This window comes from Ptychodera flava, chromosome 3 (genome assembly GCF_041260155.1).
Source record: "Ptychodera flava strain L36383 chromosome 3, AS_Pfla_20210202, whole genome shotgun sequence".
Taxonomy (NCBI): domain Eukaryota; kingdom Metazoa; phylum Hemichordata; class Enteropneusta; family Ptychoderidae; genus Ptychodera; species Ptychodera flava.
In genome coordinates, this window is record NC_091930.1 from 41,415,740 (window position 1) to 41,436,095 (window position 20,356).

A 20,356-nucleotide genomic window follows, 5' to 3' on the forward strand; every position below is an offset into this window, starting at 1 on the left:
CTAGTCGAGCCTCTAGAAATTCCTCAGGAAGTATCCAAGCCAACGGTTCATGACATATCACAGAGCTAATGTACGTGAAAGTTGCAGCGGTTGTAAAAACACACCTGTTAATGAATAATGGGGTTTCTTCAACGGTCAATGAACTTTGAAAATGCAAACCTAAAGCTTTACAAAGGGATGAAAACTCGTTCTCTCCTCACACAATACCCATGAACCTTTGCGTTATTAACCGTCACCGGACTGTTTGAAATAATGGATATCACACCGTGTCGCAAAAGAGCGACAAATGTCGGATAACTTTTAAAATTTATTAATTCCTTTACATGGAAACATTACTCTCGGACGTCTTGGCATGAAATGTAAGTTACAATTTTTTTCCCACATGGTAAATTAATTATCTTTATCCATTATATGTCTGATTACGTGTTTCATACCTCTTAAGACTTTTCCATTGACTATCTGAATTCATATTTTCATATGACTTGCATCAAAAATAGCTCAAATGACGAACTTAACCGTGATATTACCACTATATTCAGTTTGCTTTCGTCAGAACCTTGAAATCCATGGACAGTATTTTTTCACGAATCGTATACCATGTATAGTTAACAATATGCGACTGTGTGTCTTGGGCAAATTGCTTCGTGTTCACTCTGTGTCATGCCACCTAAAGGTTAACCTTTGACATATGACATGTCCATGTCACGATCGACCCCTGACCCAGTGTTATCAATCACCTGCTAAATAGCCATCAAGCAACTGATGCCAATACTTACATTCACATCATATGCGCATGCCTGCTCAATCGTTCAGAAAAGTTGATAGGACGGAAAATTCCATGATCAGCAAGAAAAATTGGAAATCAATTTGGAAAAATAAAGAAAACGGGGAAAAATGATTTATGTTCTTCCCAAGGCCAAGCGCCGATCGATCAAACAGCAGGCCATTTGACACTCAAACACAGTAGAGTTTTCTATAATGCATCGCATATACTTTTATGAGGTCGAACGGAATAGGTAACGAGTTGCCGACCGAGTTTAACGCGTCAAACATACCTGATGTACTTTAACCACTCGCATCGCTTGACCGCGTAAAATGCAGCCATGTTACTCAGTCAAAGGGTTGTCTCTTTTGACTCTGCGTTTAGTGTGGTGGCCCACAAATTTGAATTATATTAGTGAAGGTACTAAGGAATTGTTCCAAAACAAAGGAATAGCACTAAAAAAGACGGTCACATTTGCTAAGAGACAACTTGTGCGGTCTCTTGGTTCAGAATATGTGCACGTTGCTTTCGATAAATGTTTGCTGGGTATCTTTTGACACTGCGTTGATAGTGAAGTACACAGATTGGATCCAAAATGATTTCAGGACGTTTTGAAGATACAATGAATTTTCCGGATTTTTGTGTAAAGTAGTTGTGCCGTTTACAAATTTATGAACTCAGATTTCGACTGGCCAGTGAATATGATCGTGTTCAGAGACCGCGATTTTGATATTCAGACAGAAGGTGATAATTGCATGCTCCAAATCCCCCTTGTGTGTATCAGATAGTGTATATCCCCTGATAAACTATCCTTTAAATGAGAAGGGCCAGCTAAGTATATAAAAATGACTGCTTCATCAGTAATCCCCCTTTTGTGCGCCCACGGTCCTGTATCTTCCCGTTTACAGATCTTCATTGGCTACATGTCATGCAGTAGATGCCCACATTAAAGGGCTGGTGAAAAGTAAAAATGAATTTTTTATTGCTTGTTTATTTTGATGAATAAAATGGTCAGAAAAAGATCTGCATTGGAATTTTCAAAACTGCGTTCCCAGTTCCGAATAAAGGCCCTAGCGACGCCCTTGGCAACAAAGATACAAATCTTCGGTACACTTCGGCAAATGTCGGGTATGACGTAATTTACAGCACATTGACCGCCGGCGATATATTCACGTCAGTGCTTTTGTGTGCATTCTCGAAATCCATCGTAAAAAGCTGTGACAGCGCCTAAGCGTTGTGTCGCTGCGCATTGTTCTCATTCAGTATCAAAATTGTTTCAATGGCCAAAGGATGAAGATCTGGCCAGAAAATGGACCAAATTTGTGAAAGCAAAGCGGGTTAATTTTACTCCTGTAGCCAAGCGCTGGCTCTGCATGGCAGGGCTTTGTGTTACCGGCGTTATACGGGGAGGCCGTAATAACAGGTATTTTATACAAAGGCACAGACTTATTCTACCTGCAACTTAAAACTGATAGTGATTTGTAGCTCATTCTTTGCTATTTTTCATAGTATTTGGTAGCCGGTATCAGACAGTTCGTGTTTGTGTCGGCTACATAGACGATCTGCCCGGCGTTTTTAAAACAGACCCTGCCATGCAAAGCTAGCCAGGCGCGTACATTTACTTCGCTACACACACTTCACTGACGATATTGTTTTCACGAAATACGATCATGAATTTTCCAGAAAGCAAGCCGTAATTTATAAGATTATCAATAAAACTAGTGATTGGCCAGACTATTTTGGTGTTGTAGTTCTACCCCACGAGTTCTACGTAACCGAAGATGTCGAACGACTCAGACGACTGCAGTGCTTGCTTTCCAAGCATTTCTATGTGGCCAAAACCATGTGTTGCGCAATCGATCGTCTGATCACAGAGTATCATAGACAGAGTGGCAACACTTGCATGCCTTTTGTTCCATGGTCGTCTCGGTAGACTATTGGCTTTTCATATTAAAATGAGCTTCAAAGGTGTTAAACTTTTTGGAGGCTTTGTTTGTGGTTGATAATTACACGAGATTATGCGAAACATACGACGAGATGGCATCGTACTGCCAGTCGCGTAGCAACCATAGTTACTTTGTGAGCTCTCAGGCCAGAAACACTGCTTCACGCCAATCAAAACATAACACGCCAGCAGTTTCATAAACATGTCCTTTCTGGACGCACGTGTAAAAGACGGTATGACTGACCGTAAACCATTCTGTAAAACCAGACAGTATCGATAAAAGACTTTCAAATTTGGTTCAAACACACTCATTATATATTCATAAAAATATGAGAGGAATTTTTAAAACGGTAAAACCCACTTTCCTGAAGCTCAAAACACTCCCGTTTTTGCCAGCACATCAATTCCGATCAGCACCACACGACAAGAACAACACAAACTTTGTCGAACATACTTTCGCTTAACAATTGGTGAAAATCCGAAAATTACCGAAGGGTGCATGGTCGGCACTCTTCGGAAAAGAGAGCCAAGAGCTTCGTGAGGCGAGGCAAACACGGATTGCTTACGTAACCGCTTCACGCCTTAAACAATAGGTGTTGCCACTCTGTCTATGATACTCTGTGGTCTGATGTACGTAGTCGTGGGGGTCATACCGTTCACACTTGACGATGTATTCAGTGTAGAAGTTAGAACAACAACAGACCTAAGCTTACATTGCCGAAGAAATAACTCTGTGAAAAATATCAGAAATTTACGGTTGAATTTAAAAACGTGTGCGGTACAACGATTCATTGAAAAAACGTATGTGCCGTTGGCTTGTGTAGCTCGGCACGGCGTGACCTTTGACAGTCGGTCAATCAACGTTTACAGATCGATGGGAATAATATAAAGTGAGATACTGAGTCATGATTATGGAGACCACAATTTTCCACGTCTTATATGGGCTCTGAATCTCACGTCAAAACTATGTCAAAGATTAGAAGTTTTCAGGCGTACATGATTCGAAAACACCGCAGCTCGCGCACTGTCTTGCAACAGATCATACAATGATACACAGATACATTTCCACAGGTTTCTAGCTGTTTCGGCACTTGTAGGTTTTAGCCCAAATTGTTTCGGCCGGTAATGTTCACAACCCCGGTTTGTTCGGCGATGACAGCCTAGCCTTTTCGGCCTTTATCAGCGGCGCAGCCCATATCGTTTTGTCAGGACTGACATGGAAGACAGTACGATAATACCACGGCGCGGCGGTACCAGAAGAGTTCTACCTCTATGGATAATATACGGACAGTGCCAGTGGGCGTTTAGTCAGTAGGACTAACATAACAGTGGAGCCAGCGAGCGTTTTGTCAGTATGACTGACACAATTTGATAGAGACCTACAGCTGCCATGTACAGCCCAAAATCTAGCTGTTGTTCGTCTTCTAACACTGTCTTGGTCGCGCTACTCGACAGAAGTCGCCATCGTGTTCCATACATGTACAGATAGGCTGTGCTTTAAGTGACGTCACACTTCCGGGTTTGATTTTTTCGCGGGAAAATGTGACTAAGCTTCGGAAAACGCATTTTTCCCCCGAAAATGCGCACTTAAACAATTTTTCCGCCGTAAATTTTTTGCTTGTGCCTTTCCATGTATTATTTAACGAGTGAAAATCACATTTTCAGCGATTTCATTTTTACTCTTCACCAGCCCTTTAAATTTAAATACTCTAGACTTGTTAACCTTCAAAATTGTTCATAGACATGCGCCTGTTTATTTGGGAGATTTCGTAAATTAATACGAACCAGCCAGAGAACTTCGACCCAATGAGAATTTTACGTTTAACACTACTTCATGATAATGTCAACAAGATATACGGTCGGAGAGCGTTTTCTGTTTGTGTGCCCACACTCTTGAATGACTTGTAGTTGGAAATCATGGCAGCTAGAAATGTTGACTGTTTTGAGTGCAATTGAAAACTTACTTTTATACTCAGTTTATTTGTAAATTTTTAGAGGCTTCCTTTGCTTTATTTTATTGTTTTCATCCAGTGACTTTGAGTTTTCTCTTTTTAACTTCATGAGTGGTTGTACTTTTAAAATTATTTACTTTTGTTCAGTTATGAACAATGAGCTAACACGTCAGTGAAGTGCATTCGCTTCAAAATATTAATAATAATAATAATAATAATAATAATAATAATAATAATAATAATAATAATAATAAAAATAATAATAATAATAATACCTTTTTCCTCATATCAAAGCGCTATTTATTCAGGCTAATGGAATATGAATACAAATATTGAACAAATGTTTACAAGCAATTGTAAAAAAAATCATAAGCAAATATCTTACAAATTTTCACTATTAACCTAACAATTTTCCATTACTTTTTGAATACTAATTAAAACTATCGACAATTAACCCCCTTATTGAACACAGGTGTGACCGTTATCATAAAGAAGAGGGAGAACTGTTTAAATGAGTATTGTAAACCGAATAAGAGCTTACAATATTTTCAACTAAATCAGTGAACATAAGTATACTAAAATTTTAAAATCCCCCCAAAAAATAGACGACATCAAATGATTAGCAATCAAAATGAGAACAATGCACAAATGATAAACAACTGATATATGAGAAATTCAATGTATTAATGCATCGACGTGAATATCTGAAGATGCATGGGACAATTTCCTAAATAATTGTAGATTACATATTACTATCATAATGATAAAACATCGAGCAAATTACAAATACTGGTAGCACAACTATAAAAAATAACAGGATTGAAGCATAATGTCTACAAAGTTAGAAATCGATGAAGGCAACATAAAATCAGAATGATCTTTTAAATAAAAAAATTTTTTATGCCATAATTTTATGTTTTGAATTATTCTTTTAAGTAGATTTATCAATACTTCTTAATATACCGTTCTGAGAAACATTTGTTCTTAGTCGACAAAATTAGGTATAATATGGAAATATACAGTACAGCAATCAATCTCATCAAGCATGGCACATGTTGTTTCCTTTTGATGATGAAATGCAGACAGAACGTGCGAATTTCAAGGCTTGGGTGTTAGAAATTATTTCTTACAGTATATTGGTGGCGCAAATACAGCGAACTGATTGGTTATGACGTGAAAAGAACCGTGGTATATTCAGGATATGGCCGATTGCACAAGCGCAAGCTCGCGACAAGTTCAAATTTTGACGCTCCATGCCAGAATTTCAATATACTGTTATGATATAATTAGATATTATTCCCTAATATTTTTCTTCGTTCAGCGACGTAATGACCGTGTCACCACGAGTCGAAGACGAGTGGTGACACGGTCATTACGTTACGAGTATTTTCCGAGCTGAACGAAGAAAAATATTAGGGAATAATATACTTATCACATGCACAAGCCAAGAATTCGTTATTTTTTGCAAAATAAATAAGTTTTCCATGACGATTCCGCGTTTAAACTTTTGAACTACTTTAGGAATAAATATCAGTACGCCGTGCACAAGTTGTCAATCATTTCCAGTCGTCGGTAGTGTGCGTTAACGCTCACGTTCGTTCGTGTGTGGAGCAAATGACAGCTCTCGGTCTACACGTAGGCTACCTTCCGCAAAGTTATACTCTATTTCAAAGATAGCATAGTCCTAGAAATTTATCACAGACGAGATACGCTATTTTTCGGGAACAAATATCGACTGAATCTCGACGGCGCGAACACTGTAAACGTCGCGCCTGACCCTGCCTGCAATGCGTACGTACGGAACCCACGGTATACGCGACCAGCTTCGAGTTCGTTGTTTCCGCAAATTATTCACGTAATTCCCTCGGGATATACAGGCGGTACACTCTTGTGTTTACATTGTTCGGATTAGTAATGTCGTAGTCTGTGAAAATATCGATTTCATTACTTTTGATCGTGAGAGAAACATCGGCCGCCATGTTGTTTGTTTACATATTTACGAGCACACCGAAGATCGACAAAAAAAGGTCCGACGCACCAAAATTGATGACATAGACGCGGGTTGTCGTGACGTAGAACGACCAGAGAATAAATCCCGTATTTTTTGTTCGGAGACGACAAACTTGGCTTGTGCATGTGATAATAGCAATAAATCACACTAAGTGACGGTGTACCATTCGATTTTTACCAGTTAACTACATGTATGCACTCGCTATCGCTTGTGCATACCGTTGAAAATTACATGGTTAACAGTTGCTAGCGGGTTTTATTTCTTAATTGTTTATTGCAAACGTCAAATGGACCTTAGTATCAGTTTGATCGCGCAGATTAAAACGACGGTTCTTATCGAATAAAAAACAAGCGTTTTTGGAATAAGGCTCAAGGTACTGAGGTATAATATTGGTATAATCCTAATTTTCCCGTTTGACGAAAGGTATCACACAAGTACACACACGCAAAGTGAAGTTTGTCCGACAATAGGTGTATGAAAGGCGTACACATTACCTTGAGTACTTTAGGGAGTATTCGGAACCTTAACTACAACGGTTAATATTAGGAAAGTATATGGTTTCAAGGGAAAATAGTTCTTAGCTAATTTGGTAATATGATCAAGTTTATGCCACGAAGATGGACGCTGCACCTGTTCGTATAAGGTCTGGGCGTACTGTCTGGGGTGAATGCTGTCGATTGAATTGAGTTCTCGACACCCATCTTGTTCCTTGATCTTTGAAAGGGGCTAATGTGCACTTCTGACCAGTTTACATCTCTGATGTTAACATCGATCGCACTTAGAGCCGACGATTGCATATAGGGTGTGCTATGTGTGAGATGATTCCATTGATATGATATGCATAAATGCATGATCATGTTATAATATAGCACTATGTTATATCAATGTCACTTTCTTCAAACTTTCATAAAGATTCGCCTTTTTGAAAACACTTACCGACAAAAAGAGACATAATCATATTTTAATTTACAGATGTAATTGGTAGACTGTTCCTTTCATTTGAAAGTAACTACTGAGAAGATATTCTTGGTGCTTTTTGATGATCATGGTTACATTTGAACAACCGAGTTGTTTAATGAAAATCTTCGGTTCGTATACAAAGGTATAATTGCGATCATTGTGAATGGAAATGACACTTGTTCAGTCTTAAAGGAGAAGTTCACCAAGGATGATTTTTACAAATGTGGTAGCTCTGTGGTCATTTACTCAGGAAAACTATTTTCACCATTTATAACTCGCAAGATCTTTACAAAAACGATAAAAATAGTACAGGAAGTTGCCCATGTAATTTGAATCATGGGAAAAAAGCTCAAAGCATGGAGCTTGCATAATGTGATATAGAAGGGACCATCTCCTGACGGGTATGGCCCCCACACTGTCCACTCAAAGTAACACGGTAGTAAACAGTAACACAAAATGTGACAGTGGACAGTTTATTGTAGGTGAATCATCGTTTATGCAAGGATATTCAGTATAAACGAAAGTTATGTAAATACGCACAGCCTGGTTTAAGCATGGGTGATTGGACAATGCCATACCCATGGGAAAATGGTCTCTTCCATATCAGATTATGCAAGCTCCAAGCTTGGCGCTTTTTCCCATGATTCAAATTACATGGGTAACTTCCTGTACTACTTCTGTCGGTTTTTGTAAAAATCTTGCGAGTTATAAATGGCGAAAATAGCTTTTCCGGGGTAAGTGACCACAAAGCTAGCACATATGTAAAAATCATCCTTGGTGAACTTCCCCTTTAACCACCCCTGCTATCTTTTAGGGCTGATGTGTACCTCAAAGTGATTTGAGTTGAATGAAATCAATTCCTCTGATGTATTTCTACGATATGTGTTTTCAAAAGTAAATTGGAACGCCAATTACACTTATTGGTGACATAAACACATATTTTTATAAAGAAAATAACAACATTTACTTCTGCATTTCTGCCAGTCTTAACAATTCCTCGCACCCCTTGCGAATCATAAGTGGATCTTCTTCTTCCTATCTCGATAACTTCTCTTTGTGCACTTATGACAGCCTCCATCGCTATCTTTCTGAGATAACGCCTGCAGCGAAGTGGCATTCTATGGTCATCTATGACGATGAAATACACTTCGTCATTTTGGCTGCATCGATTGACAGTCCCCTGCACTGAGATTGTCGACCAAGTTCTTCAGCTCAGCCTCTGCATCTGATGAAAGACACTCCCATTGTTTAGATTCGTAATGAATTTCAGACAAAATTTGCAATTTCTAAGCAAATATTTTTGCAGAATTTATGGAAGGGGTCTGTAACGGGAGAGTGAATAATTCAAATCACATGTGATATCTGCATTTCTCGACTTACCTTTACACTCATTCTTTGTGAAGGGTCGTTGTGTTTGAGCCCAGACGTTACTCTTTTAAACGCTTCGGGACAATCAGCCGGCAATGGTTTAGCTGAAAAAACGAATGTGGATTAGCGAAAAGGAGGCAAATTCCAAGATAATGCAAAATTTTTAATCTCGGAAATTTGACAGTATTGGTGTTTTTAAGTGTGCTTAATTTTAAATTTGTCTAACATCGCATAATCAGTATTCGTGGTACGCACAGTGTGCTTCCTGATTGCTGGACTCTAGTTAAAGTCACTGTTGACGATTAAAACTACACGTTCCCATTTCCATACAGTGCTCATAATCAAAACTTTATAAAGCTTCATAATATCCGAAATTACGCTTAATGATTGCCCGCTTGTGTTTCATATGTGTCACATTATGTCTGTTCTGTTAATGTCAGAATAAAACTAAGACGATCGTTTTTATCAAATCAGTAGCAGCTTTTGTGACCAGTATGTGTACGGGGTTCTAACAAGAAACATCTCTGATTTCATATCTACTAAAATTCAACAATACTTCCAACTCTGAAAATACACAACAAACGGAAAGACCTGGATATTAAATCACGTAAAGCAATGCGTTTGGAAGGAAAGAAGTCCAGCATATAACGGAGATTACAATAATTGTGCACACAAGTAAAATAATAATCATGACATTATACCTTCACTAGGGGGTTTGCCAGTCGCAATTTCCCAAACGATAATACCGAGCCTGTTGAGAAAAGACAACAATTTTAAGGATATAAGCCATCAAATTACATCATTAGTAGACATATTCTTGGCTCTATCACAGTGATCTTAAACATAATTGTAAATTATCTATATCTTTACTGTTCAAAGGAAAATACAACTTTTACTTCGTTCTCGACTTTTATGTCCTTACCTCTCTTGAATTTACGGAAAGATATATTATACACATTAATGGAAATAAGATGTTGTAATCCTTAGATGGGGCTTAGTATTTCCTGCGATAAGAAGATGAAGAAACAATAGTGAATGAATTACCCGTAGAGCTCTGTCTCTTGGCGATACTTGTCTCTTTCAGAGGTCAACTGTTCTGGCGGAATATATTCTCTATTCTTTTTGTGAAGGTATCTTTTCGCCATGTCAGGATTGTCGGTGAAAGTAAAGTCATAGAGCTGAAAGAAAAAATATCACCAAATTAGAATGATGCTCTTTTTACGTTTGACATTTGTAACCTACTGAGTATCCTTATGGTGTTTACAGTTATTATCACATACCTTGACTTCCCTGTTATCTCCAATCAGAAGTTTGTGAGATCCAATTTTCCCCAATACCATCGGACGATTGTTGTTGTGAACTAAACGCAAGCATTTGCACACACACCAAGCGATTTCGGCCTTGTCCCTCGAGCTAAGACTTGCAAAGTTTTCCCTTAGCATGTCTGCCAGTGAGCCGTTCACCATATATTCCATTGCAAGCCACCGAGGCTCTGAAATATTCCAATCGTTGAGAAGCACGATATATGAGGTATATTTGAAGAGGCGAAACACATTCAATTCATTAGAACGTGTTTTACTTGAGCTAATACTTTACCTTAAATTGGGTAAAAATTCCGTTAAATGTAGTTATAACATGGAGCCAATGAGACATTTTTTCTGTCACATGCAGCTAAGATATTTAACCGTGAGGTTCGGATTTTAATCCAGTGAAATTTTTTGCCCTAGTTTTACAGTAATTGTGTGAAGGATTGAATGTTAATTATAAAACATTTGAGTTCAAGTGGTATCCATTTGTCTTGAATCGCGCACAGTTTAATCGCGTCTGCCTTTTGAAATACCTTTCTCTCTCCCGTACACGACCCCTATTCCCTGTACGCAGTACTGTGCTTGTAACGAATTCATTCTTTCATAAGCGTGAAAAAGTGCTTCAGGGGTGCATTCAGTGCCCGATACACTGGAAAAAACAGCGTTAACACAAATGATAAGTATCGTAATGATATCCATTGTGATTCAGTTAAGAAAGACATCAAATAACACAACATGAGTGACTACGCCATAGCAATATATTGGCTCTGATGAAGACGTGAGCGAAATTGCAAGGGTCATGTTCACGAGTAAGCATATGTACCCATACGCCTTGTGAGATTGAAAAGTTTACGTTGAACATATTTTGAGTTGAAGGTTGACAAAAATGTCACGGAAGAGGGGAAGAAGGGGGAGGAAGGAGGCTGGACTCAAGTAAAAAGCATCACCATCATCATCATCCGAATAAAGTATTGGCAAAGACAATAACTGTTTTGGCAGATTTAGTTTAGAACTTTATGATGACTCATGAGCACTGCAGTAAAATATTTTTTGCAAAAATAGAAGTATTTCACACAATTTTTTCCCCTTGCATGTTGACGAGCTAAATTCACATAACTCAATTTTAAAAAATACATGAAGGTGGTGGTGTGATGGTAATGAAAATATGGAGGAGGAAGAGAAGGAGGACAATGATGATGATATTAATTATAATGTCGATCATCACCATCATTATCTGATAAACTACCTTGATTTAAATGTGAATGTAATTTGGAAATCGTTTGCTTCTGAAAAACAAATCAATACAAAGAAGTCAAAAAAAACATTCTATCAAACCCGTATGACATGCGGTGATCTTTCATTGCAATGACTTGATTCCCATAGTAAGCCTTTTTAACAGTTCCACCGTTTTTCCCGCTTATGGTAGCCATATCCCTGATAGCCTCCAGTGGTATCAATGCATCGTTAATCGCCTGGCAAATTGGTCCTGCAATAATAAGAAAACAATTAGAAAATTTTAAAGCAAACAGTATGCAGAGGCCTTCTATGCGTCAATCAAGGTAGTAACTTACCGCTCTTAATAGGGTTTCCACCGTCCACCGTTTAACTTTTCAATGTGACGTATCTTCAACTCCTTGTTTAGTGCAACTTCTTCTGCGTACTTGGCTTCAAGTTCTTTGATTCGACGATCTGCTTCATCTTTTTCACTTTTCAAACGAATATTTTCGTCAGTCATTTTCTCATATTTGGATCCAAAGTCGAGAAACATCTTCCTGCTTTTTATACTTTCCGATTCCATTAGTTCTCCTTAAGGCGAACCACATCATAATAGTGTATTTTGAATTAATAGGTACTATTAACAGATCTAGCCGTAGCTTTACAAAAAACAATCAGGAAACAATCAAATGATTATGAATGCACAACTATTTCAGAGCTACGTAAACTAGGAATTTCTTTACAGCATAATATAGGCAGTAAAAGACATGGAACGATCAGGATGCACATGTACAAAGTAAAAATAATAAATAATCATTTTATAAACTTGTCCTTCATTAGATTCAGTGGATCGAATTGTTCTATATTTTCCGTCAGATTTAGGGTCAAGTTTTCCGTTACATACCACATTGAAGTTATTAAAGTGTTTGCGTCGAACCATTGGCAATACAGGAACTGCAAGACAAACTTAGTACTGTCGAAATTGAAGATTTGCCAATAGAGTCGAGTATAAATATCGTCTAGCGGCAATATCAACCGATCACAAAGAAACTAAATCTGCCAAAGTTCAAACGTTGCCTTGAAGGAGGTCAAGCGTAGGCAAAACAACAACACCTGATTTGCGGCACCAACTACACTACAGATATTGTGGTATGAACGGGATATGTGTGGATGTGTGGTGTAGTTTTCACTAAACTCAAGACCTTCTTCCGGACAATGTTCCAAATTTCGCAGGGTTGATTTTTTTGTATTGTCTGAAATTACTACTACGACTGACAGTGTTTTGAAACTCATCAATTAGACATGTGTCTAGTTCCTGTATGCCAAAGATTCAACGCAAACCTCTGTAATGCTTTAATATTATCGCAATAATTCATTTTCATTTCTGCTTTATGTTTGTAATATAACGTAAGTATTCAGGAGTGTAACTAAATTCAATAAGTTTAAGGGAATTAAATGCATAAAAAAATTTGTTCAAAGTTACTGATAATATTTTAATTTTAATCATAGGTATTTTAATGTAGGTAAACTGTCCTTTGTCATTATTCCTCCGACATTAATAAAGATGTGTTTCATTTTATGTTTTGGTTAAGTTTTCTTGTATATTTCCTATATGTCCATTTCTCCAATGTCCTTTTTACATTAATTAACATTAACGAGCGTATCGAAGATCGCAAAAAATTCCGAATCATCAAAACAGATGACAGAGACGCGAGTTGTCGTCACGTGGAACGGCCAGGGATAAATCAAGTAATTTTCGTGTAGAGATGACAAATTTGGCTTGTGCCTGACATTGTCATAATAATAGTAAAAGAATAATTAAAGAACTATATAATTATCATAATTTTCATAAACTTTTCGGCATAGAGGTATTTTGGGTCGGAACGAAGAAAAAGAATGTCAGTTTTGATGCCCCATGTTTCCACGGTAACCATTTTGACGTTTAAAATATCCTTTTTTGGCAAATTTCGTTGAAAGTGGATTAGAAGGCAACAAAACACTCAAAAATGTCCCTTGATGAGTTATAATAAACAAAAGTGATCTTTATGCTCATACTGCCTGTTTCCATGGCAACCTTGTGATGGCCAGAATTTTTTTTCCAAAACCCAACCAAAAAGACCTTGTTATAATAATAATAATAATAATAATAATAATAATAATAATAATATAATAATAACATTAATGGTTCTTATATAGCGCATATGTCCACAAGTGCATGTGCCCAAGGCGCTTTACAATTATCATTACCCCTGGTCACTGGACCTTATTTGACACCGCTCTACCCCCTTGGGGACACACAAAGCCCACACGTGCAGCCAATCAGCGCAGCAGAGCTAAACGCACACATTACAACCACTTTCCCACCGGTACCTATCTCTCCTGGTGGGGAGGAGCAATGAGGGTTGCCTTGCTCAAGGACAAAACACCATAGCGACGCCGGATCTCGAATTCATCATCCTGTGATTGTACGTCTACTACTCTAGCTACTGGCCCATGATGATTCCTCTAACATATGTCATGGTTTACTTACCGTAGATTCGCAGCTGACGATTGTATTCTTTTAAATCAGCCACTTCAGTTCTAAGATTACGGTTTTCTTTCGAATTTCTCCAAGGTTCGACGTTGTCCCCGTGTCCGTGTTGCGTGCATTCCGCTAGTTGATCGCGCAGTTTCCTGTTTTCTTCACAGCTAAGCGGTGATTAGGATTTGTGCATACCTCAATCACATCTACTTGCCAGCCCTTCTCGTTGACGCCTTGCTCGAGTTGACTGCAATCTGTTAGTGTGAAAAGACACGCAGTTTTGTGAATAACTGAACAAATATCCAGAAAAAAACCACCCCCATAAATTTACATTGCTAAGACGGTGTCAGAAACATCAATGCATATTTATAGGCTATAATGAATGCGATCATACTGTAAATAGTTACCGAGATATGGCACATCAGCAAGACTATGTTGCGGATGATAGTTAATGCTCTTCACTCGTGAAAGTTGTGTTTCAAGTTCAATAACCTGCGACTGTAATTCATCGCAACGCAATTCCAACTCAATATGTTGTTTTTCCAGCTGATTGTTTCTTTTCTGAACTTCACCCATTTCTTCCTCAGTAATGTACAGCATTTTCGAGGTTTGAGTACATTTTGCCTCTGATTCATGGTGACTGGATCCTTAGGCTCTGTTATTATAGAAATAAGGATATTAGTTGAAGAGTGGATTCTCCAATAACATTAAGAATGGCATGAAACCCCAAATGTATTGTACAGGATATTCCTATGTTCAAACATTTTCAACTTTTACTTTTCCCCTTTCTCTGTGACAGATATCATCAACATTGACTTTGTACGTTTTTATATTGATGAACGTATGTCTTGCGGTCATTTGGAAACTGAACCAGCAAAAATGATGTTATTCATTTTAAAAGACATAAATGTACGCTTCATGACATCAAACTTTCAATTTCAGTTCTTTGAAAATTGTAACCTTAGTATAGAATAATGCATGGAATGAATTAATCCTTCTTGGGTTTAAAATTTTAGACTATATCCCATTAAATATATTTCATAATGTTCCTAAAAGGCAATCATTTAATGAAAAAGAATTGTATTTTAATACTCAAATTAAACTTACCTGAACATTCCATAATTTCTGGAGGTGCGGCGCAATCTAGCGATAATTCCTTTAAAAACAGAGTGATAAGGATTGGTTTGTCAATTTTTTGTCAGTATATCTTTATGGTCATGGAAGTATATGAAAGTGCACAAGCATAATTTTCATTCAGAAGAGAGCCGTATACAATATGCATAGAAACATCATTTACTTTTGTAGTGGTAGACCTGTAAGTAAGAATGTATTTATTTTACCTTGTGTTTAAAAAAGTATCTGTATACTTCCACTTGTAGTGTCTTTTCGCGTATGGTGTGTTTGTCACGTCCAACAACATCACTTGCGACTGAATGTAGACAAAAACGAAGTAAAATCATTTAATCGGTTTGGGGTTATGTTTATATAACCTTAAATATATTACTTTAAATTTCAGAAAATTTGCACATTTATAGATACTAGAATGTAAGGTACTCACATTTTGCTGCATATTCAAGTCCTCAATCTAAAGCGCCAACGTTCAATTATTGATAATAGTTGTACATACTTAAAGCTAAAAGCTATAAATAGTGCTGTTACCCAGAAAGCTCATATATATCTATTTGGCCTTATGTTTGTATGACTTATTCACACACTGCCGTAATGAAAGTTATTCATAAAGCAAATTTGAAGCAGTGATTGAACGGGACAAAGTTGAAACACAAACAGGGTACCTTGAACATCTTCATACTGAATGCAGCCAATCTCTTCATCTCGTCAAAGTGTATATTTCGTATGTCACTTCCACCAACCCTAGGACTTTCAAAATAACATTCCAAGAATGTTTTGTTGATACCGTCAGGACATCTTTAACCAACACAAATGCTCCTACAAGGACTTTAACAACCACTAACGAGTAGCATCTCTCTAGGTCATTCTTCATCTTCTTGAAATCTGGAGAGACATAACAGAAACGTCTTTGGTGTAATACAAAGTTGAGACCAACATTGTATGTCACTTATCGTATTGCTTGTCCCGTAGCAGTCACAATCGATTTTCGAAAGTTAGCATGAAAACGTATTATGATATGTTTATTATTTTGTTATGACGTGAACTCTATGATCCATAACGATGCATTACTATAATGATATGACTAACTTTATGACATTGTAACATCCATCTGTTGTAGCTTCCGTCTGAATGTGTAGAATGATTCGTGAAGAAACACTATCTATCAAACAGGCCTAGTGTGAAACTTAACAACCGGGTGTTGTACACAACACTGCAAAATTTAGCGGCTTTGAGAATGATGCATGTTTGGGCCATTTAGCAATAGATTAGATTTTGGAGATGCTGTGTAGCTGATGAATCTATTTTTTTATAATGTCCCTTGAATTCGTTACGATTTTTTCTTTTGTGGTTACATAAATAAGGTCTACTGTCTTTACCTGTATGCCAACTAATATACCTGATGGGCTTTATCACCACATTCGGCTTAATACTTTTATTTAATGTGAACTTCTTTCCGAACGCATTTGCTTAATACCGACGATGTTTTACTATGCGGAAATAACATACGGATGCTGCAAACGGGAAAAAGAAGGTTTACTATATCATGGTTTTTTCAACTTCTTTATTAACTTGTCCTTTTTGTGCTATTCAAGTCCACACCTTAATGTTGATACGTGCCTCTGTGTCTGTCTCATTCGCCGCATAGAAACATTTAAAGTTGCTCACGCATGTATAATGCTGTGTGAAGACCCGGACACTGAATCTTAGTTTTACAAGCCGTTTAGGTCATTTTAAATGCCGCTGTCATCGAGCAAGTTCAAAAAATGATTTGATACATTTAAACGGCTTCTGAACAAATTTCAAAATGTTGTCTGGCCATACTCACTCTCAGTTCTAAACTTAGTATAACAATTAGCCACATTTTATCATCCACTGAAATGTACTCATTGTCAAAGGAGTTCACTCTTTTCATGAACAACTTTGAGGCCCACGGTATTGGTGTTATTTCGCCAAGAAAGGATAGGGGCCTGGCTAGACTAGGGAATTGTTATTGCATTACCGTAATTTACCACCGTTCCTCAATCTCTGCGACTGTTTGTTTTTATTTTCCGTTACCCTGAACGGTGTAATTTTCAGATGAAATAACTTTAGTCTTTCGTTTAGTGATGGCAGAATCCAGTCAGGCAACTTGTACATGATACTTAAGGAATGTCGACGATTTTCGAAAAATCTAGGCCGTGATTGTCTTTTACCAAGAGCTTAAAATAAGCCCCAAAAATTTGTAGATCAGAAAGGAATTGTAAAGGTTTCACTGTCAAAATTTCTTTCCCAAAACTTAACTATTCTTCCCTATTCTACCTTCAAATCACTTTGGCAGAAAAATTAACAGCACAGATAAGAAATCAGTATTACCCATGTTGTACGTCATCCAGCCGGTAGTATTTTCAGTCTCGAGATACGGCATCCCTCCACAACAGTTTTGACTGCGTTCGCTTACCCTTGAAAAGCCCTGCACATTTTCATATACACTGCTTGTATTTTATTGAATAACATGAAAATATGGCGTCGTTTAATCAGCTAGTTCAGAATTTGAAAGTAAAGTGTTCAACTCAAAATTCAACTTTTATTCCATTTTCCCGGGTAAAAATGAACGCGGGAAGCCAGCGACACTTTTTGTCGTCTGCAGCTCCGGAGGTTGCGATAGATCTCATACCAGCGGTAGTGTCCAGACGTCCTTCAAGTCGGACGGAGTGGCCTGCTCACTATGGCTAATCAAACGCAAGTCGAACTGGACGAAGACATTCGCGAAATCTTTCGCTTAGCTGAAGAACTTGGCGTGACGGAAACCGATGGGTTTTTTACTGAGGAGGAGCGAATACAACCGGCTCCGACTGTGACTACAGCTCAGCTTCCGACCGCGACCCAAAGTTCGCGATACGTCGATTTTTCGGAAATCGACAAACAACATCTCGTCGAGGAACAACGTAAGAAAAACACCGTAAGAGCTACGAGTTGTGCTGTCAACCAGTTTCAAAAATGGATGACAGCAATGCGACAAACTGAGACGAGACCTGTACACGAAATTCCTCCGGTCGAACTTGACGGCTATCTCGGCAGTTTTTTTGCAGGTGTTCGGCAAAAAGACGGCGCGGAATATGAACCTGACACCTTGACATCATATCAGAGGGGAATCGACTGCTACCTCAGTGAGAACGGATACGCGTATTCCATCTGTCGCGATCTGCAATTTTGACATTCGCAGGAAACACTCAAGGCGAAACGTTCTCAGTTAAAATCGCAAGGTAAGGGAAATAAGCTAAACGCTGCTGAAGAGCTCTCCGAACGTGAAGAAGATACTCTGTACGAGAAAGGCGTCATCGGCACGCACAGCCCGGAAGCGTTGTTGTTTCTCGTTTGGTTGAACAACCAAAAGCACTTCGGCTTCCGGGGATATCAAGAAAGTCGGCAGATGCTATGGGGTGACGTTACCTTAAAGAAGACCGTTGACAACATCGAGTATTTAGAGTTCAATGAACGGGAAAACAAAACAAGATCGTCCGGCAAAGGTAACGAACAACAGCGGGCGTATCCACCGAAAACCTTCGCGGTTCCCGATGACCCCACTCGATGTCCCGTATTTGCATACAAACAGTATGCACTCATCGGCCTCCATCACGCCTCGGTAGCGACGCGATTTTTATCTCGCGATTAATTATAAGCCGGAAACCAATCTCTGGTACAAGCGTCAGCCGATGGGTGCAAATAAACTGGACACCATCCTCAGCACAATGTGTGACAAGGCGGGCATAACCAGTAAAAAAAAAAACTAACCATAGCATTCGGCGTTCTACCATCCGGCGTTTAGGGACGATTCAGAATTTACTTCCAGGGGGAGGGTGGAGGATTTTCTATTTTCTCGGTGATTTTTTTCCATGGCCCCCCCCCCTAGTAAATTATAGAAAAAATCTAGGCCCCCCCCCCCTCATCATTCCTGTTTTTTTCCATGGCCCCCCCCTAATATATACATGCATGCTTATACGGTACATTATAGACATATCTAGTCTAACAAGTTGCAGGAACTGTAGGGCCTAGTGGACATTGATCGATGATATAACAAATCATTTCAGGATTATGTGACTATAAAAAGAATGATTTGCAGGGACTGCAAGTGGCACACTTTTGGAAAGGGTAGCAATAAACATATCTGGTTGTAAATTTCTGAAGAAAAGTTAATTACTAAATATGAATACTTTTTTCGTTATGTCTCACTGATACATATGATGCACACAAAGACAAGCAAAGATGTCAGTTAGAAATGGTGAACAGAAAATCAGAGGAGCAGATAATTGGCAAAGTGATATATATCTTGAAGTTTAATGGTACATCTCATTTGCAGATATCCAGATATTTCTGGAAAGTGAGATGTACATGTACATGCACACGTTCAGCATACATTTTCATTTGATGATGCTGAATATTTGCAGACTCACGGTGAAAGTTTTAAACATTAGGAATTAAAATTGGTGAAAGCCAACTTGTTTTTAATTTTCTCTTTTTTTCTAATTTGGTTATCATAAAACCAAGTTGCTGCCACTGAAAGCAACAATGCTGAGGAATATTTTAGAACATTTCTTGAACAAAACACCTTATCCAAAACATGAATTCACATGTTATTCTGCTCATTCCATTCACAATCCAATGTTCATATTAAAATGCAGATAACCCTGTGTAAGTCAAAATTCACATTTTGTCAGCAGTATTTTTCAAAATTGACAGAGCATTCATATTTCAATTTTTTTTTAACAAACTTTAATTTTAGAATAGTCATGATGCGCATGTTTTCAGATGACATGAAACAATACATGTTAATTTGTTTTTTTTGCCTTTTCTGCCAGCCGCCACTGTGAAATCTTTGATTATACATATCAGAATGAATTGGACACAAAAGTATTAGCATCAATACACAATGTGTAAGCCTATCCACATTTCTCCTAGCCTCATACACACTGAGATCACTTCTTGGACTACAGCAAATTTCTTGTGTACACAATATTTCAACAATCCGACACCATAGCATTGGTGCAGTGCCACATGATCTTCTGGATGCACATACAGGATTATTGGAAAATCAACCCTTTTGTAAATTTTTCACCATATATTTTTGACAGTAATACATAATATTTTTATTTTCAACATTAAAACCTATTTGTTGAAAAGCACCTTGAAGATGAGACGGCCATAAA

The 20,356-nt window shown here is 38.0% G+C and overlaps 1 protein-coding gene and 1 long non-coding RNA gene across 2 annotated transcripts in view; one reads left to right on the forward strand and one right to left on the reverse strand.

The window, feature by feature from the left end:
• The first annotated feature begins 206 nt into the window (after window positions 1-206).
• The window catches only part of LOC139130049 (uncharacterized), a 128,150-nt gene continuing 108,000 nt past the window's right edge, over window positions 207-20,356 (forward strand). The window contains exon 1 of the long non-coding RNA XR_011551765.1: window positions 207-359. This is a non-coding gene — a long non-coding RNA (uncharacterized lncRNA). The remainder of the gene's footprint in view (window positions 360-20,356) is intronic.
• LOC139130256 (mixed lineage kinase domain-like protein) overlaps window positions 8,645-20,356 on the reverse strand; it is a 15,544-nt gene continuing 3,832 nt past the window's right edge. Inside the window, exons 2-14 of the mRNA XM_070696007.1 lie at window positions 15,836-16,055; window positions 15,383-15,471; window positions 15,150-15,198; window positions 14,450-14,697; window positions 14,052-14,296; window positions 11,878-12,112; window positions 11,642-11,792; window positions 10,840-10,955; window positions 10,280-10,491; window positions 10,044-10,177; window positions 9,701-9,750; window positions 9,012-9,103; window positions 8,645-8,731 (exon numbers count right to left, since the gene is read on the reverse strand). Coding sequence (XP_070552108.1) covers window positions 8,645-8,731; window positions 9,012-9,103; window positions 9,701-9,750; window positions 10,044-10,177; window positions 10,280-10,491; window positions 10,840-10,955; window positions 11,642-11,736 — 786 coding nt within the window. The 5' untranslated portion in view covers window positions 11,737-11,792; window positions 11,878-12,112; window positions 14,052-14,296; ... (2 more) ...; window positions 15,383-15,471; window positions 15,836-16,055. The remainder of the gene's footprint in view (window positions 8,732-9,011; window positions 9,104-9,700; window positions 9,751-10,043; window positions 10,178-10,279; window positions 10,492-10,839; window positions 10,956-11,641; window positions 11,793-11,877; window positions 12,113-14,051; window positions 14,297-14,449; window positions 14,698-15,149; window positions 15,199-15,382; window positions 15,472-15,835; window positions 16,056-20,356) is intronic.